The 27236-nt window shown below is 40.6% G+C and overlaps 1 protein-coding gene across 1 annotated transcript in view; it reads left to right on the forward strand.

Moving 5' to 3' along the window:
* ELAVL1 (ELAV like RNA binding protein 1) overlaps nt 1–26793 on the forward strand; it is a 41097-nt gene extending 14304 nt beyond the window's left edge. The window contains exons 3-6 of the mRNA XM_059831605.1: nt 12047–12150; nt 12963–13116; nt 16620–16845; nt 25222–26793. Of these exons, the coding sequence (XP_059687588.1) occupies nt 12047–12150; nt 12963–13116; nt 16620–16845; nt 25222–25546 (809 nt within the window). The 3' untranslated portion in view covers nt 25547–26793. The remainder of the gene's footprint in view (nt 1–12046; nt 12151–12962; nt 13117–16619; nt 16846–25221) is intronic.
* Nucleotides 26794–27236: the final 443 nt, after the last annotated feature.

Here is a 27236-nt window from a genome sequence, read left to right on the forward strand (position 1 = left end):
TTGAGCCCTGGGGAAACATTAGAAGGTCACCTCCCAATATAGTATGGCACAGTGTCAAGTCTGAGATGTAACTTTTTCACTGTTGCATCTCCTGGCCTTTTGTGGTAATTACTGAGGCTTGTGAGTAGCCATTGGCCCAATTCAGTTGATGAAATCCTCTCCTTTGTGCCACTCTAGTCTTGCTGGATTTCTTGCAGCACAGGTGTGGATGACTTGTTGTGTCAGGATGTCTGATTGTGCACAAGCGGATGCTTCTTATCAATAGCTGTAAATTTTCTGAGAGAACCTGGTCATCTTTAGTCTGCTCTTTGTGCAGGTGTATGCAGACTTTTAGTCCATCTGGACCTAATGCTAAAGCTGAAAGTTAGTCTGCCGTGAGTGTAAGTTGCATTTTAGTTTCTCTGTCTTCCCCTTACGCTGCTGAAGTGTTGGTACTTTCAAACCTGACTGTCCTAAAGCTCTGAAAAGCTTGGGTTAAACCTTTCCCATGTGTTTAGGGTCTCAGACCACTGTGGGATCTGTTTATTGCTCATGACACCCATAGCCCTACTCTGAGTACCTGGTAACCAGTTTGCTGTGTGCACCTCTCTGTGAAAGTGTTCTGTCTGATGGCAGTTGATTTTGTTAGGGAGGCATCCAACTGCTTGAGGGTTCTTGTTCCCTCCCTCACACCTTCTGTACTGCTTGATTAAGTTTGAGCTCTGATGGAGCTTGCCAACGTTGAACTCCTTGGTCAGCAGCTATCAGGGACAAAGGTATGGCTCCACTGTTGCTGGAAAATGTGGAGCAGAATGGACATTTTGGGGTGACTTGTTAAAAGTTGTGTGCAGAAATTTGGGGTCCGTGTCAAAACATCCTGTCATTATGGCTCACTTGCACTGCAGGTATGCATGTGGCATGTTGCTTACAGGACCAAAAAGGAATCACTTCTAGGTAGTTGGAATTCTTCAGGAATTGGTATGCATCTTCACCTTTTCCTTGTCTTTTCCTTTTCATGATGTCTTCTCTGGAAGACTCTTTTACAGAAATTATGCAGCTGAAAAAGAAATGAATGGCTGTGTCGTTGTAAGCTTTTAAAGCAAAAAGGGAAGGAAGATTTTATTGCACCGCTTTCAGATGCTGAAAGGCGGTAAGTAGCTCTCTAGTTCACATGATGGGTAACTATTCATTTCACTAGTGCTGCAGACTGCAGTCTAGAAACAGAATTTTGAAGTGTTCTTGTGTTGTGGAAGTATTCTTTTTGGCTGAAATTGTTTCCTTCTGCATGGAAAACAACGATGAAATTGCTTATGCAGTTTTGCTGTTAACTGTGTAATTGGAATGGATCATTAGCCCTGGATTTTTTTTCCCTAGCTTTTTAATCACATTTGGTGGTATGCAATTTCTTTAAATGTGCATTCAAGAAAGCCTAGCAACAATGGTTAACTTAATGAAAAGTGCAAATGGTTTGCAGACAGATTGGCCAAATACTGAAAATGTTAACACCTTTCTAGCTTTGCCAGCTTCACTTAATTTCCTTTGTCATAAGGTTGGCCATATAAACTACCTCAGGCGTAATAACTGAGTTCTGGCAAGGGTATGGGAATACACTTAATATAAAGGTTGCTTGGGTTCTTTAAGTGGATTCAGAACACAGCTAGCAGAAGCAGCAGCTGGTGCAGTGGTTCCTGGGCTCTGCCTCTAAATGTTCTGGGAACTTCTGGGATTGTCAAGGGGCTTCTGGGAACCCTTTGAGGAGCTGGAGTGCTTGCTGCTGCCAGGAAAGGGTAGCTGTAGGAGACCTTGACTTCTAGCAAGGAGCTCTGAGCTCTGTCAGTTGTATTTGATCAAAGGACGGTTGGAGCTTTTCTTCCAGTTGACCCCTGGTTAGGGAAGCACCTTTTTAGCGATTGCTTAGGACAGGCTGATATAACAGTCTAGCCTAGAGCATAGCTCCCAGAGCGCTGCGAACAGTCATAGCAGTGCAGGTGGGGGCCACGAACTGTGTTGCGATCAGCCTGTATGCACTCAGGAGTGGTGGTGACATGCTGCATGGTCTCCAGCAGTCATTGTAGTAGCTATACCTGTAACATCAGAGGCCTTGACTGAAAAAGAGGGTGCAGGTCTTGGGTCGCAGGGAGTGCCTGGGGCCTCTCACTTAAGCTGGGTAGAGAGACATGTTCTTATCGCTGCAGGAGGCGTGCAGTGCTGGAGGACCTGTGTCACCAAGTGAAGCACCTGTGGTTGGATTGAAAACCAGTCTCTTGAGGTTGGTGATCAGCAGCACAAAGTCCAGCTGAAGGCCAGTCACTAGTGAAGTACCCAAAGGTTTGATATCGGGGCCAGTTCTGTTTAAAGTTTTTGTTAATGACCTGGATGATGGAACAGATTGCACCCGCAGCATGTTTGCAGCTGATAGCAAACTGGGAGGAGTGGCTGGTGCACCAGGTGGTTGTGCTGCCATTCAGAGGGACCTTGGCAGTGTTCTCTGAATGCTTTAAGGCAGGACCGGCATAAGAGGATGGCTTCCTACTGTTTTAGGGTTGTGGGTATCCTTTTACTCTATCTGGAGACATTGAGAGGGTTAAATATGTTCTTGCTCAGTACCCCTCCTTGTGATACACAGGCACATAAAGTCAAAAAGGCCAATGCAGTTGTACTAGCCATTGCATGAAGTACTCTGCTTTACAAAAGTTGACATCTTCACGTCGTTTGCCTTTCTTTTCCCTCATGAAGCCATAAAAATGAGCCATATAGTAAACTCTTCAGTTGTACTCTAATATTTCTCAGCATGTTTTTAGTGGCAGTTATTCCACATTTTCTTTAGAATACTTTCATTCTCTTCCAGTGGAGAAGCAGTATGTTTCTGCAGAATAACAATTTAATTCAGCTTAACCTACGATCGTATTGTCTCTGAACACTTCCCAAGGTTTTGCATTGTAATGTTTGCAGCTAAAAAAGTGTCACTATTTGAAAGCTGAAGTGCCTTCCTAAGGGGGTGGGGGAGTGTATTTCTCAGCCCTCAGTGTCTTGAATAGTCAGTTTTCTGTTTCAACCACATATTAACAAAATCTGTCCTAAAGTTTAAAGAAATGAGATCTTACAGTAAGGGAGCAAGGCATTTTCCTCCCAAAGACTTCCTCAAGAAATCAGCCTGTGGTATTCATGCACAATTTTGGGCCTGGTATTTTCTGTGTTCACTTTACAAATCCTTTTCACTTCACAGCATCTAGGATGCTGGCAATTCATCTGGAAAAAGAGCCCTGGAGCAACTTAAATTAAATCTCGATAGAAAAATGTTCTGGAAATGAGAGAAAGGAAAAAATATAAAGAGAACATATAGAAACGATAAGTATGCAGAAGGACTTCATTAAATGAATTACTGAAAATAGTAAGCCTTTTGTTTTTAGGATTTAAAGCTGTCACCCTTACTGCATATGGTTGAATTTTTTTAAGTATTGTGGAGATAGTGAGGTCCCTGGAAGCTGTCTTTTTAAGCTGGGGTAAAGAACAGACTTATGTCAAGTTAGCTTTGTAGCTTTTGACTTTTTTCTGAAGAAGTGTGTGTTTGAATTGCTTGTAATCATCTTCGTTTCAAAGCAAACGCCATTTATTTTGCAAGTGGAGGAGAGGCCACTTTATTTGTGCTTCATATATGTACTTTATAATGTTTTCCTGAGTTGTTTGAAGGTCAGGCTTTCCAAACCTGTTAAATGCAATTTTGCCTTTAAACTTCCATAAATGAGACTATTCATCGTTTGGTCACGGAACAGAAAGTGGCCTGTGTCCTGGTTCATAAAGCCAAATGAAGCAGTGGGGATACATTCTGTATTTGAAAATACTTATCAGTAAAACTAGATATTATTTTCTTTGTTTCCTTTCTAGTTCCTTCCTTTTGCAATCAAAAGTCTTTTCAGTAAGACATGCTGGTTTTAAGTCTTAAGCAGAATCGGGAATTGGCTCAGGTAGCAATCTATGTCTTAGTCACAGAAACTGTAATAAAGCTGAATTCAGTTACTGTAGGAGAAAGGTACTGAGTTGTTGCATTGACACTGACCATAGAGGCATTTGAAGGACTAATATTGTGGAAATGCTTAAATACAAACCTAAGCTTTTGGGTTTGTACTCTAAAGGGTATGCTTAAAGTGTAAGTGGAGCATGGTGCAGTGATTCCTGGTGTAGCGTTGATCCGACTAATCCAGCCTTACAACAGTGCAGTGTTTCCCAGGTGTCTTACTATGTTAGGCACAAGACCAGGCTATCCAGGTAGACTGAACTTTTGCCCCAACTTGACACAAACATGATTATGTGGGATTTCTGCAGTGTTCTGTTGGTGTTTGCATGACTAATGATAGTTTTGGACAGCATTTATGACTAAACTGGAGATGAAGTAGAACTGGAAGAAAGTAATTCACAATGATTAATTGTAGCTTCAAGAAGTTATTCAGGCAAAAAAAACCCAAATTGCTTCCATTTTCCAAAATCTGTATAAAACACTGTAGAATTTTTTTCTTGGGGCAAAGTGAAAGTGACTTTTAAGATTAACATGCTACTTCAGTACCTGTACTAAAACTACTGTACTTAGTTCTATCTCAAGCAGCATATTTTCTAGTTTCCTGGGGCTTACTGTGGTCACCATGGTATAAGTGGGAAACAATGGGTGTGTTTCAGAACAGCACAGTAACTTCTCAGTATCGCTGATGAAGTCAGGTGTAAGGACGCTGCTGAAGAATGGAGGACTGGCTACTTGGGGACTGGATCAGGAGAAAAGTTTTGGTTCAGGCTATGGGTTCTAGCTTCAGATTCATGCGTTTTCAGAGTAGCTGAGATGCATCATCTACATCTTTAGTGAAGGACTGAGTGTAGGGGGTGTTCCCTGTATTTTCAAAAATATTCTGTATGTGGTAGACTAGTAACAAATAGAATCACTTCTGTGTTGCGATGATAGGGTTTGATCAGCATAGACTTGTAATGGTCATGCCCTTCTACTGTTAGTTTTGAAGATCAGTGATTAAATACTTGATATTTGTTCACATCCAAAAACATGTTTTGACAAAAATCCTTCAAGAAGCTGCTTTCTTTTCTTTTTTTTGTAAGGACACCTTGTAGTATGAAAACAAAAACTGCCACGAGGGTAACAAATAGCAACTGCTTGTCTTCAAACTCAAGCCAAGCAGTGCGTGTATAACATGTCAGGCTCTGAAGTTGGCATTTAGAATATTAAAGTGAAAAAGTGGTTAACAGTTATGATGTGGGGGAGATTTAACATTGGGCTGAAGGACATAAGGAGGGAGCTAGAAACCAGCATCATCTCCTGAGACCAGTGGACAAAAAAATGACAGAAGAAAGCTAGTGGAAACCTACAGAAATGAGTTTTCAATCAATTAAAAATAGACTATGGGAGTGGGTGCTTCTGAAAATGTGTGACAGAATAACTAGTCCACTGCAAATTGGCAGTCTGTGTTGCTAGCCATGTAGCAGTTTTGGTAATTCCAAGCTTTGGTTTAAGGACTACACTAGAAATAAACTCAAAATTTAGAAGTTCTATGTTTCTATGAATGGGAGAAAATATTGTGAGGGAGAAGAAAGTGTGATTCTTTACCTTCTCTAAACCTTTCATTAGTACTTAGTTCTGTTACCTCCCTACTTAGATGAAGTAGGCTGTCTTAATACAAAAAGACCTCGTTCTGCAGAACTGGAAGAACCTCAGATTAATGTGGTGTTGAGTTCCTCGTTCCATCATTTGGGATCGTAGGATGGTGCTGTTTTAAGGGACACTAATCCAGCCTCCTGCTCAGAGCAGTGTCAGCTGTGAGGTCAGACCAGGTTACTTAGGACTTTATCCCATCTGTCTTGTAAACCTCCACGTGCTCCAGTCCCCTGAGCATCTTGGTGGCCCTTTGCTGAGCTCACTCCAGTTTATCAATGTCTTTCATGTACTGGGGGACATTAAAAATTGGATGTGGTATTCTAGGTGTGGTCTAGTGAGTGTTGAGTAAAGGGGGATGATCTCTTCCTTCTGTCTTCTGGCTGTACTTCTGTTAGTACAGTGGAGGATGCTGTTAACCTTCTCTGTCATAGTGTGCTGCTAGCTCATGCTCGCCTTGCTTTATAGCATGATTCTCAGGTCCTTTTCCATAGAGCTGCTCTCCAGCCAGTAAGTGCCCAGTCTGCGTTGTTGCCAGGGTTTCTTCCTTCCCATGGTCAGGACTTAGCATTTGTCCTTGCTGCATTTCTTAAGGTGCCTGTTGTCCTATTCCTCCAGCGTGTTTAGGTCCCTCTGGGTGGCAGCCCTGTCCTCTGCTGTATTGACAGGTTCCTCCCAACCTGGTGTCATCACCCATCTTGGGGAAAGCCCACTACCATCACCTTTTCCAGATCATGGATAAAAAGTTAAACAGGTCCCAGGATAGATCCCTGCAAAACTCTACTTGTTGCAGTCATACTTGTAGAGTGTGTGGGGGAGTTGGGTTTCTTTTTGAAGATGGATGTGGCATTTGCCGCCTTGCAGTTGTTGGGGACCTCTTCCAATTTCCATGACCATTCAAAGATGATAGAGAGCAGTTTTGGCCAGGACATGAGCCTGGTGTCTCAGCACCCTTAGAAAGAGCCCATCTAGTCCCATGGACTCGTATGGGTCAAGTTCTCTCAACCAATCAGTCTCTGACTTGATCTTCATCCACTGCTCCTTCTCCTTAAACTCTTTCCTAAGTGCAGAGGTCTGTTCGAGTTTGTTGGTGAAGAGTGAGGCAAAGAAGGCGTCATGTACCACTCTCACCAAATCACACATCCTATTCAGCGTTTTCTTTTTTCAGCCTTGCCCTTCTGAGACAGCAGTAGAAGCTTTTCTTGTTACCCTTGATATTATTTCTTGTTTCCGTTCCTTTCAGGTCTCCACTGCAGTTGAGCTCTGGTTTTCCTGAGACTGAGCGGACAGTGTTTCTAAACTCCTCCTTTTGTAGGCTGTTGCTTCTTCCATCTCCTGTATGCTGCCTGTTTGCTTTGGAGCTCTGCCATGAGTTCCCTGCTTAGCCAGGCTGCTCTGCTGACACATCTGCTTGTTTTCCTGGGTGTTAGGATGTTAGGAAACAAAAGATGCTTTGTGCATAGTGTTGACTTGTCTCAGTGGGTTAGAACATAGCCTCTGGATCAGTTGCTCTGCCAATCCTACCTTGCTGCACTTCTGCATTGGCATAACCCTTTTTTTGGAAGTTCGATGCAGGGTGCTTCCATTTTTCTCAGGGTTGATGTGATTACGTATCCCCAGCTACACAATAGTGTAACTGTAGTAAAGAAAGCCCACACAAGGCACGTCTGAGCACTTTTAATCTGTTCTCATCCTCTGAAACTACAGAGTCGCCACTTTGAATTCTGCTTTTTCAGCACATTGTGTCTGGTATTTGGACGTGATATTTCTTGATGCCTTCATACGTGTTTAAGCTATCTGGATGTCACTCACAGCACATTTTGTAAAGCCAAACAAACAAAAAGACCAAACGCAACTCTCTTTCCAAGACACAACATCATTCCCTGAGTGACGTTTGGGGAGATCTGTTCCATCCTTCTGTGTTATTTACTTGGGCTTTTTTAATTTAATCTCAAAACAATTTCCCAGTTCAGAACACAAATTCTAAACTAGAATGCCTTCATACTGAGGTGTTCTGATGTAACAGGAGCCAGGATTAAATGTAGGTTTTTTTGAGAAGGATAGGATGGTGAGAATCTGTGTTAGGTGCTTTGGGGGGGGCGGCAGCTAGTCTGTAGTGAAGTAGAAAATAAGTACTAGCTCTGGTCTCATATTAGACTCCCCAGTGAAACTAGAGTTGTCAGTCAGTAGCAGGAAGGGAATAAGAAACAAGCCAGAAACTGAAGCAGTGCGTCTCAGGGAGCTGGGAAAGGAAGCAAGGACATGGACAGAAAACCAAGTGATGCACAGAAAGAAAATGAGTGCCCTCTTTCATGAAAGGGCTTTTTATCGTGGAAACAAAACTAGATTCTTTCTGCTAAAGGAGTATAGTAGTTTGCTTAAAACTAGGTTTTATGGTCACTTTGTTAATTATTCATCCAGATAAGGACTTCCTTGTTTCTTTTTTTAATCTTTGTCTCTTGAGTACATTTGCATTTATGTATATGCAAACTTTTAAAGTTTTTTTTTAAAGGTTTCTTAATTACTATCCACTAAAACAGTTTGAAAACTGCTACACTACTGCCTTCTTTTACATGATAGGTTTCTAGCAGGGTCTTAGCATCATGATAAAGCAAATATCTTGTCTCCTTGCCTGGTATGAACACTTGACATAAATCATAATGCTCTGTAAATGCTGATTCCTTATACATTTTCTGGCATGCGCTAAAAGGAAGGTAGATTGTACTGTTTAAGAGGAGGGAATACAATGTAAAATTGTGAAGCAGAGAGCGTTCCAGAGAGCTGTTCCCCTGATCTGTCAGGGGAACAGTGGAACATGCCTCTTGCAGTGACGGGACTGTTGGGTGTTAGATATCCTAGCCTGTTACGAGATGAAAACTAGTAACTGAACAGCAGGAGATGGCTGAGACTGATGGTATTAAGTATTTAGAGCAAGATAAGTTAATATATGTTGTCAATTTTGTGTGGGTTGGCTTTTTTTAGCACTTAAGGTCTCTAAAGTCATATTACACTGATGTAATTTAAAGGTGGTAAGTATAGTCTTAAGCGGGAAGGTCTGTATTCTAGGTTTTTGTAGAGAAAGATAGGTAATTGGTATTTTCTTACCTAGCAGCAGGTAAAAGTTAACAGGACTATAACTTCTGGGTTTTAGTACGAGCTTACTGTCAAATGCCTACAGCGAACATGAGAAAATCTGGTGACTGTTGTAATCCTGCCGCTTTTCAGACCCTTCTTTTTTAATCTGTATTTGTTTGTCAGCCCCATTATATCCCTGCTCTCTTTTCCCAGGCCTTTCAAATTCTTTGATAAGGAATAGTCATTGAGCAACCTGTACAAAATCAGAAGTGGAGAAGGTGCGGAATTTTGCTCAGATGAAAACAGTGAAGGCGGCCAAAGGGATATGGTCTCTGCTTGTTGTGTGCTCTGGGGAGCAGACACTTGGAAGGACAGGCGTGTGTAAGCTCAAGGACGCTATTTTCACAAGAACAAGCGGATATGAAGTGTGAAGAACTGCATTTAGATAAGGAGAGCAGTGGAGGGGGTTTGTAGAACATGCTTTCAATCAGAGTGCCTGGGACAAAAATCTAACTGCTTTTAATGTGAAGCTTGTGTACATTTCGGGGAAAGGGAATATGTACAGTTTGTGATTAGAGGGACTGGACCTAGATCATATGGTCCCTTTTGGTCCTGCGTGTCCATGAGTGCTGTTACGTACAGGATAAAAACAAAACTAAGTAGCTTAATCTTCCTTGTCACTGATCTCAAACAGTGCGTAAACATATAACCTGTTTGACGCTTTGCAAGAAAGCTGCTGGGTAAGTAACGGTTGCTTGCCTACTGTGTTCTCTGGGAACTTGTTGCAAGAACATAGGGAAGGATACTCACTTGCACTGGTCATAGGCTGAGCCCCTGATCTCCATGACTCAGAGTACTAAAGATAGCTTAGGAAATTTATACAGCGTGGAATCCTGCTGCTCTTTCCCTGCCAGGGGAATATAGTCACCCCCTCCCCAGTGCAGCGTCCACCTGGGGAGTGACAGCCCCGACTGCCAGGGCTCGGTGGTTCAAACTCGCAGGGATTAGTCTTGTCGAAGTCTGCTTCCCTGGCCTTTAAGGGCCTATTTTCATAAACTTTATTAGGACCTGGTTCTATTCAGTAGTTTGCTGGAATATTCATGTTTATGTGGCTTTTGGAACAGACTGAAAATGCCTATAAAGCAGCTGGTACTCTGAGCCTTCAGAGCAGGTGCTGGCATGCTGTACCTCTGAGGGGTGTTGGATTCTTCCCACCCTCTTAGGAGGGAAAAAGTCATTGCCTACTGTCTGCGTGATATTTGTTCCCTCTTAAACTTAGCTGTGTTTTCATGGTCAGATTCTGGAGAAATAAGCCAGGGTCCAGGTGCTAAACATTTTTCTAATTGTGAAATTATTCATTTTCTTAATCAGGGGAAAAGAATCTCAGTAGGTAAGTGATTGTGGACTAACCAGATTTGATCTAAAGGATTGACTGTCTCTGACTCATAAAACAGAAAATGAATGTTGTAAAGAAACCAACAAAAACCATGCTGTAGGTACATGTAAGATATGTCTGCACAATCCTGATTAATGTTATCTGTAGATCTTTAAAGGATAAAGGTGCAGAAAGTGGTATCCAAGATCTTGCTTTTATTGTGTTTCTTTGTTTCCTGTGCAGAGTTAAATCCTACTTGGCTATCAGAGAGTGATTTGCCATGACAGTTGTGCAGAAGCGTCTGGCGTCATGAGAGTTTGATCTGTGCTAGTGGAGATGTTTTATCCTGTTCTCTTATGGACCTAGTGTTATTGTTCCTGTGCGAGGGTTGAACATAGAGGGGATCTGGCTTCTTTAAGAGCTTTAGCAGACAGAAAAAATTAACTGGGACTGTTTATGCAAGGAGTGTATTAGGAAACAAGCAGTGACATTATTTGAGTTTAGATGAGTTACTGGTCTATTACAATTCACAACAAAGCGGACAAACACAGAGGACATGCCAGGGAGTTGTGCTGCAGTCAATCTGTCATGTATGCTGTTAGTAATAACACTGCGAGGGTTATTTGGAGCTTCCTTCCATCCCTTGTGGCTTTGTCGCGTAGGTCTCAATTCCTTCCTTCTCAATCACCAGTAGACTGGTGATTTATTTTTTTTTCAGTAGATGGAATTAATCTGCAGTGTCTGTTACAGCCTTTTTCTTCAGTTTCTCTGACATTTTGTGCTAGGATAATCACCATTTGACAACCTTTTTTTTTTTTGAGGGGGTGAGGTATATTTGGTGTTCTGAAATGTCTGGAAAGCATAAGAAAACTTCCTTGCCAGCTAAGAGTATTGTGGGGCCATGCTGCATGATTAAAAAGGGCTATATTTCAGAAAAGAATCCTCTATTATTAATGATTAGCTGTGTCTTTTAGTGTTCTCAAGCCTAACAACGGAGCTTAATAATAACTTAAAAATAGTATATTGTTAAATATAGCACATGCTTACAATATTCTTTAGAAAAACCCCATAGATCCGGCTGAGACAAGGCAAAGTCGTCTGAAAAAGGTGTATCTTTTATTGAATGGGAGTTGCTTTATTGCACTGAGACAGTCTTGAATGTATTTTAGTTATTTTTAGGTCTACAGTGATAACAGCCTCTTAATTGTAGGGAAATTGCAACTCGAAATTATCTTAGTATGTAGTGTTATAATTGATAGAAGCATTTGTGGAGGTTGGAGATAGAAGCAGAACAAATAAATACCCTTTGCCTTAAATGTTTTATAGATTTGTATTATTATTCTCAAATTCTTTTTGTAAGAGCAAACTTACATAAAGTAATAGTACATGAATTGTCTGCATTAAAGAGAATTTTTCACTCTTCAGTTTCATCCTGTGTTTGGGAGACTTACTGCTCATTTGCTATGTGAATGTATGAAGGATTGAAAACCTCTTTTTCCCTCTTGTCTCCAGGAGCGAAGGTTGGAATAGCTACACATAAATGAGTAGCCTGATGATTTCTTACCCAGCAGTTCATCCGTTGACAATTTCTCACTTTCTGCTCTTTATCTACAAGAGTTTGTACTTATGAACTTTGTTAAATTCTTGCCTTTGTTCCACACCCATTAAGTTTACAAGACTGTTCAGAGTTGGTATTTTAGTCTTGAATGTTTTACTGTTGATGGATCATCTGTGGCTGTCTGATACGCACTGGCCTTGAAGGCAGAGGGATGTCCGAAGAGGCAAATGAAAGAGCTTTGAGTTACTTCATATGATATATGTCAGCCTCGAAGTTCTTTCTTTTGGCTTATTTAAATATTTGCTGTGTGGATTATGTTTATGTTGAGTTTTTCTCATTTGCGTTTCCTTTAATTTTGTTGGTGATAACTTTCTTTTGTTAGGATTAATTTAAAAAATGTTCTTCCATGTAGGACACAGCTTAGGCTATGGCTTTGTGAACTATGTTACTGCAAAAGATGCTGAAAGAGCAATAAACACACTGAATGGCCTCAGACTTCAGTCAAAAACTATCAAGGTAGGATGTTTAGATTTTTTTCTGTCTTCTATGAAAATGGCGTTCTAGTAAACTTCATTCTGGTGGTAAGGCTTGTGTGCTCTCCATCTGCAAGAAAGGTAGAATCTGGGAGAAGAGTAGTAAAGTGATCTGTTAAGCCTCTCAGGTTTTGTAACAGCTTTGTATTCAAAGATTCCCTTTTTTTATTCCCACCATTTTTACAGCGGTGGGTGGGATGATTCCAAATTGTTGCCAGGCTTTTGAACTCACGTATATCTCGGATACTTGATGATCTCTATTTTAAATTTTGTTAATACGCATGCACTCTTTTTCCAAAGTAATAGTAGTACTGTATGTGTAGGAAATCACACCTGCTTAGGTGATATTTGTAACTTTCTCTAGTAGCAGAAATTAAGATAAAACTGCACTCCAGCTGGACTACAATCCTTTAAGAAGGCTTTAAGAAATACACTGACAGCACAAGTTCTTGGTGTGATCTGTGGTTACTGACAGGTCCAGTATTCAAGTCAGAACTTCAGACAGTGATTCTTCAACGTAGCAAATATGTTTGTTGGAAGCATTGGTCTCTTTATAGCAATGCCGCTATATTCTTTATCAGTTGGATAAGCCCAAAATGAATGGAGTTGTATGGGGACATGACTCTTCTCTTTTTGTTCTGGCAATTTTACCCTACTTTCTCCCTGTTCTACTTTTTTGAACTCCATTAAAAATGCTTGCATTGTTTAGTGGAGAATAAATGAAAGTGACTCATGACAAAATAAATTACTCTTTCCTATTTACAACCTGAACATACCCTTTTTTTCTTTTTAAAGGTTTCCTATGCTCGTCCAAGTTCTGAAGTTATCAAGGATGCTAATTTATATATTAGTGGACTACCAAGGTCAATGACACAGAAAGATGTAGAAGATATGTTTTCACGTTTTGGACGCATCATCAACTCACGCGTGCTTGTGGATCAAACTACAGGTGAGTTCTGTTGCACTAGCTTCATAAAACTGTAGTGTATAATGGTCTACGTTTTTCAGAGACTGGTAGTTACTAAACTAAATTAGACTTTCACAAACTAACCATGACATCTGGTGTCAACCACTGAAATAATTTTAATGGGATATCCTTTTCCAGCAATTTTTTAAAATCACAGAATGACTTATGCTGCCTCCTTTGCTAACTTACAGTCTAAACCTCGTGTTGTATTTTATGCTCTTATTGTCAGTTTTACCAGGCTGAGCTGATGATTTGCCAAATCTACTCTCTTGCTATGACACTTGATATTACTGTAGTGCAGTGTGCTTCTGGGCAATGTTTGTAATCTGGAGTGCTAATGTAACCTTTACTTTACACAAAAGCAACTATTATCCACAGGTAAATTTCAGGCCGTAGTTATATATTAAAAAGCAAAACAATAATGTGTTTTGTCTTTTATACCAACTTGGAACTCACTTACATAATTTCCTCATATTTTAAAACATTTGAGGTGTCTTACAGTCCTTTGTGGTTACTGCTAACCAAAAGAATGAACTGAATACACTTAGTACTACCCTCTTTAATTTTCTGAATGTATTTTGTTTATTAAAAAAAAAAAAGAGAAGTAAGAGGAAGCAGTTGCTTAGTTAAGCACTCAGCTCAGGAGAGACCAAAGTTAAGGATTTCCTATATAATGTTAATTCTGACTCAGTGTTACAGTGTGTTTTCACAGAGTTTTAATTTCTTACCTAATTATTTCAGACTGTGTAACTGAAGAGCACAGCTTATCCTGTAACTTTAGGTGTTCTGTTTTTTCCAGTAGCCCATATGTCATGTATGAATTTGGAGAGAACTTCTACAAATACACTTTTTCATTGGTTATGCATGTGCTGTATTAGAATAGAAGTTAATCTAATTCTAGCAATTCCACATTTAACATTTCTATATGGTAGTATGTACATTTATACACAGTAGTTAGGAGCAACTTTCATGCTTTGTGAGGAATCTACTGTAATTCGGAGTAGGCCATCAGCAGCTTCTGGTGGGATTAATCTGACTAAATGCTAAAGTCTGCATTGTTAAGTATCTTCATCAGAGCTAGCTCGTTGTGTAGGCGTCTGCTTAGAAGTGTTTCTGTTTGGTCGGACTGCACTGTAAATGTGATTGTGCGTAAAAGAAATCTGAGGTGACTAGATGAGATCCGGATACTGACATTGTAAACACTCCAGTGTTGAGCAAGGAAAATCCTATCCTTCCTTTCCTAGAGAAAAGGATTAATTTTGTCCAACTCTGATATCTATGGTTCTGTCTCTAGAGCTGGTTATCTAGATGATAACTATAGGTAGAAGAAAGACAGACTTCTAGAGCACAGAAAACTTATTGATAGAAGCGTCCAAAACAGTCATCCTTCTCTGGCTGCCAGTGGAGTCTAGATAGCTAGCATTTATCTTCGACAGAGCTATAAAATGAGGTGACAGAAGTCGTACAATTAAAATCTCTCCAGGAATAATATAGTTTTCATTGAGCGTGCTGAGGCATGATGCTGTCTAATTCAGTGTCAGCTCAGAATATACCACTTGCTTTGAAATAACCTCAATAATGTATTGTTGGAAGAATGTATTCTGTGTTTACCTTATGAAGTTTAATGCATGCATACCCTAGGTTTCTTTTCGCTTCAAGAATGTAGCCTTGGCTTTAAAACCTGCGTTTCATATCTTGATCTAGTCCCAGTTAGGACAAATTTTAATTCGTGCTTTTAGACATACCTTCTCAGCAGAGGTTGTTCTCTAGCTTTTGAGAATTAATCTGTTTAAAAATATGCTTTCTATAATATTCATATCTTTTAATGAACACCATGATAAATCAAGTGAGAAGCGCTAAGATGAACAGCATGGAAGTGGAGAAGAAGTAAAAGTATGTTGGGCTCTGGGATAGTCCTTGCTGACTTCTGGGCGATGCTGCTGTTCTGTGCCTTTCCAGGGTGGGGCATGTGCTTCCTCCCAGCACAGAAAGGCTAATCTCAATGGTATTGGAGCATATAGTGCCGTCAGCTCTAATTTGATGAGTCAGTCTCATCCAGCCTCCTGTTTTGGAAGTAACCAGCAAGAAATTGAAAAATGGAATAACTTCACAGGTTGACTCCTTCCCAGATCACTCTAGAAACACCAGCTGCACAGTTGGTGCTAGCCATCTCCTGCCATCGTTCAGCAGTTCTTTTCTTCAAAAAGTGCAATGACTTAGGAAATAGGCTTTCTTTGTGTAACTCTGCATACTTCACAACATGCAGTAAACAAGATGAGTTGTTATTTATGGAAGTTCTCCCAGTGCCCCAAATGATAATACGCCTTTCCTGGAGACCATTCCGCAGGTAGTTGTAGGGGTTGGAATGCCTTTTTGCTTGCTTGCTGCATGCCCAGGGTTTTGTTGTGCTGCAATTCCTCTGTGAAATATCAGAAATAATATTCAATTGTTATAAACAACTTTGTGATTTATGATAAGCTTAAACAACTTCGGAAGCTGTCTTTGAAGATTGCCCTATGTGGATGTAGAGTAGAGACAAAATGAAAGTATTTGATACGTCCCTCTCTGAAACAGAGTTGCTGAAGTCCTAGAATTAGTCTAGTCATAATACCTGCTCTGGAATGAAATTTAAACAAAACGTACCCTTTTAGTTTCACTGTGATAAACAATGTTTCCAGACTGTGGTCAAGTCACAGATGAGAAGCAGGGGGGGAAGAGATCTCATAAGACATAACTTTTACCCCAGTCAGAAGGATAAAAGCATCCAGTGGCCGGGGTCTGGAACTAGAAAAAAAAAAGATGCAAATGTTTAACAGCAGTGGAATTGTTTCAGTACAGTTACCAAGAGGTAATTCTTAATCAGTTTTCAATGAATTAAAAATAAGGTATGTGACAGCTAGAAATAATGGCCATGATGTAGATGAAATTGTGATCTCTTCATTACGGAAGCTTAAACTACTATATTAGAGTTAGACCTTCATGCCCTCGTCTATGAACCAGAGTTTTTTCAGCATGGAAAACTGAAAACATTTAGAAAAATCAGTGTCAATTTTGTGTTTGCAGATGCTTTTTAGTGATAAAGTGATTAAAGCTAAGGGGTTTTGTTTTGTTTTTAACCAACTGGAATTAATTCTTTTTTTGTATGTGTGTGTGGAATTCATTTAAAATGTTGGGAGTTTTTTTGTTAATGGAAATGTCAGTTGGTGATGGATTTCATGGAGTTCTACCACACTGTTTTTTCTTTTTTATTAAGTGTTTTAGTCACTGTGGTTGTTATAGCTGAAATTAATGTGTTAATTTGTCTTTTGTTTCTTAATTTTGTACTTTATCCTCTAGCTGCTGAAGAAACATTAGTAAATGTAGAAAACTTGAAAGCTGTGACCATAGAAATATTTAACTTTTTCGTTTTTTGCTTTCAAAGTTATTTTGAGTTTATCCTGAACTTCAATTTTTTTTATTTTTTTTTTTATTGGTTTGGTTAAAAGGTTTGTCCAGAGGGGTCGCATTTATCCGGTTTGACAAAAGGTCAGAAGCAGAAGAGGCAATTACAAATTTCAATGGTCACAAACCCCCAGGTTCCTCCGAACCCATTACAGTGAAGTTTGCAGCCAATCCTAACCAGAACAAAAATGTGGCACTGTTATCGCAGCTGTGTCATTCACCAGCTAGACGGTTTGGAGGGCCAGTGCATCACCAGGCGCAAAGATTCAGGTAGGTTAGGAAGAATAATGCATTTAAGGCTGTACTACTATTCCCGTGTCCGTCTGGGAAACTGTACTCTTGCAGCTGTGCAGTAATAACTTCATTGCAGCATGTGTGAATGAATACATAGTGCACTATATGTCCTGCAGTGTTATGTAAATAAATTGTTGAATTAAAATATGATTAAAGTAAAATCTTACTTGTAAAATTTATATTGAAGTTAATTATGTAAAGGTACATACACTACGGTGTCTATTTCCACAACTGAGTGTATAGTGAGATGATAGGAAGTAGCAGATTCCAGGTGGGTGTTGGCCTGTCTCAACAGATCCCCATTCTGTAGTCCGTATATCTAAATGCAGATATAATTCGGCAGCTTAATTAAAGCTCTGAACCATTGGTTCCAGCAGGGAGGTGTCATAGTAAAATAGGAAAACCTTATTTCTGATTAAGAGATTCTGTGGGATTTCTTCCTACATCTTGAGCTGTGCAGTGTTCTGTCTTTCCTTGAGTCCTCATAAGTTCAGTAAGATTATTGAGTAATTGCAACACACTGTCTGCTTCCAGAGCTGTGGAAAATTACGTATTTTGCCTTTGAGAATTGCCTTAGTTGCTTTGAATATGAATTGCTTGAATTTTGAATTGCCTTAGTTGCTTAAAGGAGGGGGTGTTGATAGTTCGACTGTGCTCTGGAAAATGCATTATATTTACTGTCTTGTAGATAAGTAATTGGCTCTGTTATGAGACGTGTTCATGAGAGTTTCTGAGAGTAAATTCTCAGCAGGGAAACCCTACTTTTGTTTTTCTTTTTCTTCTCTGAGGTATCCAATTAGCTCAGCAAAATTGGACTAAGAACTCAAATAGCTCTTTGCAGTGCTATTGTTCCAGTATTGCTGTGACCTTTCTGTAATGCTTTAGTTTAGCATTTTAAGAACAGCTAGGTGTAATGTGCCTCCACTGAGAATTCATAGTCATCTGTTGTTTTACCCTAAGGTTGATTGAACAGGTTGCCCAAAAAGACTGTGGAGAGTTCATCCTTGGAGATGCTCAAAAGCTGGCTGGAATGGGCCTGAGCAACCTGCTCTAGGTGCTCCTGCTTTGAGCAGGGAGTTTTACTAGAGGATTTCCAGAGGTCCCTGCCAACCTCAGTCATTCTCCAGTTCTCTTCAACTGTGGCCCAGGCAAGTTTAACACAGGCAGCTCCTCAAATAAGATTTCATTTCCCTGAAGCACTCATCCAGATCTCCACACCCAAACCTCTAAGCCACACCAAGGAATGAAATTCTACATTGCTGGCACTTAGGTGAACTATTAAAACTTACACATCTGTCTTTTGCATCAGCCAAGGCTTCAATGTGTCCTGGTCCTAGTAAAATCTGGAGGTTTATGTCTCATGTTTTCATTCTTAATGTAATTAGACATCTTCATCATCATTCTTCCCCTTAAAATTTATAGCAGAATTAAGATGCATCAGAATAAATGACCAGTTAGACTTATAGTCCTAGAATCATTTAGGTTGGAAAAGACCTTTAAGATCAAGTCCAACTGTTAACCTAACACCACCAAATCGACTACTAAACCATGCCCCCAAGTGCCACATCTGAGTCTTTTAAATACCTTCAGGGAGGGTGACTCAGCCACTTCCCTGAGCAGCCTGTTCCAGTGCTTGATAACCCTTTCAGTGAACAAATTTTTCCTAATATCCAGCCTAAACCTCCCCTGGCGCAACTTGAGGCCATTTCCTCTTGTCCTATCACTTGTCACTTGGGAGAAGAGACCAACACCCACCTCCCCACAACCCCCTTTCAGGTAGTTGTAGAGAGTGATGAGGTCTCCCCTCAGCCTCCTCTTCTCCAGACTGAACACCCCCAGCTCCCTCAGCTGCTCCTCATCAGACTTGTGCTCCAGACCCCTCAGCAGCTCCGTTGCCCTTCTCTGGACATGCTCCAGCACCTCAATGTCCTTCTTGTGGTGAGGGGCCCAAAACTGAACACAGCATTCGAGGTGCGGCCTCACCAGCGCCGAGTACAGGGGCACGATCACCTCCCTACTCCTACTGCCACACCATTTCTGATACAGGCCAGGATGCCGTTGGCCTTCTTGGCCACCTGGGCACACTGCTGGCTCATATTCAGCCGGCTGTCAACCAACACCCCCAGGTTCTTTCCCACCGGGCAGCTTTCCAGCCACTCGTCCCCAAGCCTGCAGCGTTGCCTGGGGTTGTTGTGACCCAAGTGCAGGACCCGGCACTTGGCCTTGTTGAACCTCGTACAATTGGCCTCGGCCCATCGATCCAGCCTGTCCAGATCCCTCTGCAGAGCCTTCCGACCTTCCAGCAGACCAACACTCCTGCCCAACTTGGTGTCGTCTGCAAACTGACTGAGGGTGCACTCGATCCCCTCATCCAGATCATTGATAAAGATATTAAAGAGAACTGGTCCCAAGTCTGAGCGCTGGGGAACACCACTCATGACCGGCCACCAACGGGATTTAACTCTGTTCACCACAACTCTTTGGGCCCGGCCATCCAGCCAGTTTTTTTACGTAGTGAAGAGTACACTCGTCCAAACCATGAGCAGCCTGTTTCTCCAGGAGAATGCTGTGGGAAACAGTGTGAAAGACTTTTAGTAAAGTCTAGGTAGACTATATCCACAGCCTTTCCCTCGTCCACTAAGCAGGTCATTTTGTCACAGAAGGAGATCAGGTTAGGCAGCAGGACCTGCCTTTCGCAAACTCATGCTGACTGGGCCTGATCGCCTGGTTGTCCTGTACGTCCCCTGTGGTGGCACTCAGGGTGATCTGCTCCATCGTCTTCCCTGGCACCGAGGTCAGGCTGACAGGCCTGTAGTTTCCCGGATCCTCCTTCCGGCCCTTCTTCTAGATGGATGTCACATTTGCTAATGTCCAGTCCACTGGGACCTCCCTGGTTAGCCAGGACTGCTGATAAATGATTGGCGGCTTGGTGAGCACTTCCTTCTGTCTGCCATCTCAGTGGAGGCAGGGGATGGAGATCCATGCAGCAGCAAAGATGAAGGGTTATTGATGTGTTAGGAACCATGGAAGCTTGAATACGCTGTGCAGACAAGATTTACCAGTTGACTCCAAGACAAGAACTGTCCATCCCTCTTTGTGTCTTGTCACAGACTTGCAAGAACTTAACACTTACTGTAAAACTTCCTGCCCTCAGTCACACATGCATGCACATATATACACGTATGCACAACATACGCGCCATCCCACAGCCCTTCTTATTACCACCTTTGGTGTTAACTGCAAGTTTTTCTAGTGAGTCTTCCTTAAAGGATCCTGAACTTAATGAGTTATAATTATTCATGTTGTGGTAAAGCTTAGGAACCTTAGCTTGGACTGAGTCTTGTTTGTTTTGTGTAGTGAACAAAACATGATGAAAGGATAAGCTGCTTCCAAAGAGCTCACAATCTGTATAAATTACAGTTGTGGTCTCTGCTATGTAGAGGTTGAATACTTAAACTGACATTTTGATTACACTTCATCTCATTCCATCATATCCCTGTAAATCCAGGATTAAGCCTTTAGTATCTCTAATTTGTAATTATTAATTTCCTACAGATATCGCTCAGACCCTTTGTTTAATGTTCTTTTAATCCTTTGTAGTTTCTGTGGTATTTGTGGCTCACATCAGGAACAGGGCTTAATGCCTTGTCTGCCTGGAGTGCTGGGTTGGCCTGCTAATTCTGAGACATGGTCCAAAGCACACTCTGCTTCCATCCGGAAGGAATCACCCTGCAGCATGGGATTGTGTTTGGAGGATAGATAAAACATCTGGGGCAAGGGTTTCTTTAGAGTGTAAGATTTTTTTACTTAAAACAGAATAGCAGATCTTTAGGTGTTGAACTCTGAAATTAAGGAGTTTAGCTGCTAAAGCTTGAGAAGGCTGGCCAAAGTCCCTAGAAGTCCTATGCTTTTACAGTTCACCAGAGTTTTATGCTAGAAGAATGTGGGTTTTTTTCAAATCTCAAAAATATTCCCAGTTCAGCTGGTTTTGCATTCAGACTTGTTCAGGGTTGGAGCCAGTTCCCACTTATTTTAATGGGCATACTTCTATTTGATATCAGAGTCTGTGAGTTAGGTCCAAAATACCTGAAGGAGAATTGTTATTTCTTGATAATTCTTTGAGCAAGGCGAAATGCAAGAAGACTCTGGAGTGTTTAACCCTGTCACGGTCATTATTGCTCGGACACGCATCTGTTTTAAACAATTTCACTGGAATGAAACAAATTTTCAACTTTTAAGCCAATTTGTAATTTGGATGCAAGTTGTCTGTGTTGAGAATACCACAGAAGAAAACATTTCATCCAGAGTAGTATTTCATCAAAGTTCTAGAAGAATGTGGTACTGAAACCCCTTATTTCGATTGCTGCTGCTCTCTGATACGTGGCTGTCTGATTTAATACCCTGTTATTTCAGGCTTGAAGCTTGTATCAGCGAATACTCAACAAGACTTGTTTTGTACACATTGGTTCGTTCCTATTTGTATCAGGGTATAGGAGAAAAAGTTGCTTGTGGGGAAAACAGTGGATGTGACCAGTATCAGTGTAATTGAACTGTTTGTGGAACTATTCAAAGATGCCAAGCTCATGTGTAAAGGCAACATAAGCTAATATTAAAAATAACATTACTGCTTATTAGCATTATGTAAGCTGTGGGATTGCTTCCACCTGTGATGCTCTATATAGCTGTTAGCAGATTGCACTGAAAAGAATTCAGCAAAAAGAATTTATAGGACTTCTGTAGAACTAAAAATAAATTGTTTTCGTTTAGGATTGTCACTTCTGAGATTATGTCCTCTAGTGTGTTTAAAATAATCCCAGAATCTATTAAATGAAGCAGTCTGTCTCATACAGTAGAGCAAAAGGTCGTTCATATAAATGAGAAGCTTATGAAGTGAAAAAGATTACAATTAAAAAACCCCTTATACTGTGTTGATACTTAATGTCATAAGATGTTGGAGTTTTGAGGTTAGCGTGACTTAAAAGAACCATCCATAGATGATGATATCATCTACAGATGCTTAGGAAGGATTGAAAAAGCAATGTGGAAAAGACAGTATAAAAATAAATGCAACAAAAATGAGGACACCAGCAGTAAGTATGATAAGACTGAGATCATTCAACTTACAGTATTAATGGAATTAAAAAAAAAATTTCTCTAAACCATCTTGGATCTCTGTGGGCTTTAGTGTTGTTTGCCCAAATCAGACAGTCTTTTAAACATCCTTAATAAGTATAACTTCCGAAGAGTCATCTTAAATTTGTGTGGTCAAAAAAATCTTTTCCTGTAGGACAAAGAGGTACTACGTGTCAGCTCCTCTGTCCCTGGCTACGTGCAGGCTGTTATCCCAAGCTAACTAAGAGACCTTGTGTCCCTCTTGTGCAGGCCTTCAGTCCGGGATAAGCATGGAGGTTTATCAGGTCAGCTGAATTGCAGTAGGAGCCTGCTCTACTCATCGTGGGAGTGCTCTCATTCATGCCAGATATCCTGTGTGATGCTTCCAGGTGGATGCAAGTCTCAATGGAAATTTAACCTTCCACATAGGTCTAATCCTACACCACGTTTACTGTCACTTTTGCAAAATTCTTTTTGATGGTTGCGTTTTAACCAGCCAGAAACTTTTGTGAAAGGTTTCTTTTTCATGTGAACTTGCAAAGTATAGCTTTGCTTTAGAATCATGTTAGATCTGGGTAAGAGGGATATTATGTATGAAGTGATATTTCCTATGGCTCGTTTTTTGAAATGACTTTTCAAGTCTTTTAGGGGTGTTTTTACCCTTTTTTTTTTAATTTATAAACCTGTAACATTTTTTGTGAGTCAAAGTAGGAAGAGAGGAGAATCTGTTTGAAAATTAGTGTATCCAAAGAACAGAAGTACTTGCTATTTTAAATTATTTTGCCTGTAATATGCATTTAGATCTGTTGTATTCCTGCGTTCGACACCCAGCTGGTCTTCAAGTGTTTCCAGTCCTTGATGTACTGTTGATCTGGGCTCGTGGGCAGAGCCCAAGGCTTCATAGCAAGCAGGTTCAGAGCTACACTGACTGCTGGAACCAACATCATGCAATTCTGAGCTAAGTGATTTTTCTGCTCCCTGTACATGTGAGCAGGAACCCAAGACTGGTGATCTGTTGAGATGAAAACTTTCCAGATACTAAGGCAAAAACATCCTACCAGATCGTTACTCAAATGGAAACGAGCTACAGACTGAAGGTGTCTGTCAGAAAAAGTAAGCTTATAAAGCATGCAAACACAGGAACATTTTTATATAAAACCAAAATAGATCTGTCACATAATCATCAGATCACACGGATTAGTGCGTCTCACATTCTGATACTCTTAACTGCTTTTTCAGTTTTACTGTAGTACCAGGATTCCCAAACATGGATTTGCTTGGGGCTGGCCAACAGTGGCAGCGGCAGTGAGTATGTGCAGCATGAGCTCAGGTGTGTCCGCACTGTGCTCTGGAAACGCCAGTGTCAGGTAGCCAGCCGGGCTGCAGCCTGGCCGCGCCAGGTCAGCTCTGGCCGACTCCAGGCAGTCAGCGGCAGCTAGGGTGTGAGGGAGTGGAAGGGGTCTGTGCCAGCAAGACTCTCCCTGGGTCTAATAGCTCAGGTGTCCAAGGAAATATGCTTTGAGCACCGGAGAGCCTGGGGTGGGGGAGACGGTGACTGAGTGGTTCTCTTGTATGAGTGCATCAACCGAAGTGCCACACTGCACATGAGCTGACTTCCTTGCGTGTATGTGTGTGCTGCTGCAGCTCTGCTCCCCTTCCTTCTGATACATGTTGCCTTGAGCCCTCCCTTCTATATAAAGGCAGCAGCAGCTCCTATCTTTATGCAGGGCAAGAAAAAGTCAGTGGGGAAGTGTTTGGCACTTAATGCAGCGTTCACTGCCCAGACATCCGTTCCCTGTTTTCTCCAGGTCAGCAGAGAATCAGGAACTGCCACCGCCATGTTCTTGGCAGAGAGCAGCACGTGTACCGCTTTTAAGTGGTTTGCATATCACCAGTGGTACACCACAGTTTGGGAACCCCTGGTATAGTATAATTATATTTCTACAATCACGTGACCTCACATTTTTAAATAATACATAAGCACAAGGGATCAAATTGAGTTTACCTTAACTTTCACATTTCCTGACCTTTGAGTGCTTAGCTGTGCAACCGTAATACCGCATTAAAATATTCTGAAGCCTTGAATTTCTGGGATGGAGACCGGAAATAGAATAAAGGGGAATGAGAGATGTGGGTTATAGGAGAAAAGAAAATAATACCAAGCAAGACATAAAGAGGAGAGGTTTTTTGCTTTTTGTTATGTGTAAATACTGCTGGGGTACTATGCAGGAGGCAGGGTTTAGGAGGAGTGAGTAGGTGACTTCAAAAATCCAGTTCAGTAAAGTCATGTAAGTTTTCCCAGTATGAAGTTGGTGTAAAATTAATAAGAAGAAAACCATACATGCATACTGAAATTGTAAAACCGTGTACTTACATGTGGTTTGCTATTTTGATGTTTGAAAGCTGCTGCAGTTAGAATATCTGCATAACAGGTATTAAGGAATAAAAACCTGAGATTTAAATTCTGTAGCTAGAAAGATGGAGCGTCCCAGCTACTCAGAACTGACTGAGGAAGTGCTAATATTTCCTTAGCTGCCTGATAGCTGCGAGTATGCATGACTGTGGCTTATTTAGTAGCCTGCTGGTATTGGGAACATTTGCTTGCAGCTGCTGCCTTATGGTGGTAAAGGGAGTAGGTTTTGTTCTGTTCCACAAAAAAAGAAATTTAAACTAATACGCACAATCTCTACTCCTAAAAACAAGCCACCTCCTCCCTCCCCTCCCCCCAGCAAAACCCAGAGAAGCCCTTTGACATAAGAGTTCCCAACGTGCTATTTTAGAGGTAAGAAAAGGAGGATATGGGATGCAAACTCCTTGAGTGAAATAAGTGGGAGATGCCTTAGGGTGGCTTGGAGCAAGCTGGGGCCTCTGGGGAGGTGTTGACTGTTATCCGTGCTGAAGCAGTTCTGCACTGATGCCATGGAGCACTCTTAACAGCCTAGCTGAGTTTCAGAGATTGATCCAGGTCCCCTGTGAAGGTGATCACGTAATCTTGCCTTGCAACTGTTCTGTTGCCTATCTATTTCTAAGGATAGTTCCCTATTGATAAAGTAGTTGGAATACTTAACTTTTTTTCCTGGCAGCTGTCAATTTGATTGTCAATTTGAATGGGGAAACATTTCTTTCTGGCGGTTTTGATGTCCATGTAGAAAATATTCATTCTCAGTTGCTTCCCATTCAAGTTAATTTGCTTAATTGAATTGAACTTTTACATGAAATATTGTGCTTTTTATTTGCTAGGTTCTCTCCTATGGGTGTAGATCACATGAGTGGGCTTTCTGGTGTAAATGTTCCAGGAAACGCATCTTCTGGCTGGTGTATCTTCATCTACAACCTTGGTCAAGATGCTGATGAGGGAATCCTCTGGCAGATGTTTGGCCCCTTTGGTGCGGTTACCAATGTGAAAGTTATTCGAGATTTCAACACCAACAAGTGCAAAGGTTTTGGTTTTGTGACCATGACAAACTATGAAGAAGCTGCAATGGCCATAGCAAGTCTTAATGGCTACCGCCTGGGGGACAAAATCTTACAGGTTTCCTTCAAAACCAACAAGTCCCACAAATAACTTGCTCGTGCTTTTTGTATGGAATAGATAATTGAGTGACAGAAGTTGAAACATTTTTGTTAGTGTAAAACTCATTTTGCGCCAATTTTCACAAGTGTTTGTCTTAGTCTAAATGAGAAGTGAAAAAGGTTTTATATTCTGGGATGCAACTGACATGTTCAAATGTTTGAAATCCCACAATGTTAGACCAATTTTAAGTTCCTTTAAGTTATTTCATTTAAAACATGTTAAAAATCCCCTGAAATCTTAAGTAGATTGCATTAACTAGACCCTCTGGATGGTGGTAAAATTGAAGCATGCTTTCACTTATGAGACTAACATTTGTTCCATTTAATGTTGTCTGCAAAAACTGGAATTTTCTGAAAAATATCAGGCTGAATTCATTAATTTTCTTGTTTTTTATGTTGTTGTTTTTCCTACCTATTCCCCTGACCTTCTCTACCCCAGACTCGGTAGTATGGAAGAAAAGTTGAGAAATACTAATGTTTTAGTTGACAGTAAATTGTTTGATCAATTAATATTCATTACTACTCATATAGTTGAGGATTAGGCTTTTTAAAGTCAAGGTCTTGTAAGTAGTAGCATGCCAGCATAACTTTTAACACCATTGATGAGGTAAGTTGCACACTGAGCAGTGGCCAAGTTGTCAAATTCAAAGGTTTTAGAAACATTACTTTTAAAGCCCACTTTCTAATAGGAATGGACCAAAGAGTTTCAAAGAAACTCCGGGAAGATTTCAGAGTCAAAATGAAACTCCAGAAAAAGAGTGTGAATATATGTTGCTACTTTATCAAACTGAATCTCTTCTGTCCAAATATTTAATGCATGGTGCACTACTTACTGGTACATTATAATGCAGCAAGATACTTACTTATTTTCAAAGATCATTATAGTTTGAATTCCTTTGGTAGTTTTATTTTGTAAAGAAAAACCAGTTATAAACATTTGAGCATTGTATTTCTCGCATCCCTTCTAATGAGTGCTAGATCTTTCTATTTTAATAGGATTTTGTTTTGACAACTAGCTTTACTTATTGAACACTCAGCAGAAAAGTACTTACTACTTGCAAGTTAGATATTAACAAAAAACCCTTTGATTTGTAGATTTAAAGATTAATCCCCCAAGTTTTCTGCAGACTGCCTTGAAACTTTGAGTTGTTCTGTTTCTGTTAATTTTCTTTTGCTTTTTTGTGTTTTTTGTTTGTTTTTACTTTTGCATTTAAGAACATTAAATTTGATTTTGTTTTGCTCAAATTTTGTTTTGTTTTTTATTTTCTGTTATTTTTTTGCTAAGTATTGCACAAAGTGTCCAGCTTTCAAAGAGTGTTGTTTTAAAGAACTATAGTTCCTCTTTAAGAGTTTTAAGTTACTCCTTTGACAGATGAGTAGAAGAAAAAGGATTGTGAAACAAGAGCACTACAATAAATCTGTCGCATAGAAGCTATGTGCCACAGACTGATGTAACCCTGCAGGTGTTCTTTGGTAGGAAACCTGGAAAGGATTGCTCTATCCGGTAAAGGCTGTGTAAGGATACTGTGCACAACTAGAGGCTTGGCCCGGGCAACTTTCAGGTCTAGTGTTTACGTTCAGTTGCCAGAAGGTAGAGCAAACGTGAAAATGGGACGAGTGGCAGTTTTATTGCAATGTCTCCTTTTTTTGCGTGAACCTCTACCAGTCCCAAAGTTTGTTTT

Source organism: Gavia stellata, chromosome 32 (genome assembly GCF_030936135.1).
Source record: "Gavia stellata isolate bGavSte3 chromosome 32, bGavSte3.hap2, whole genome shotgun sequence".
NCBI lineage: Eukaryota > Metazoa > Chordata > Aves > Gaviiformes > Gaviidae > Gavia > Gavia stellata.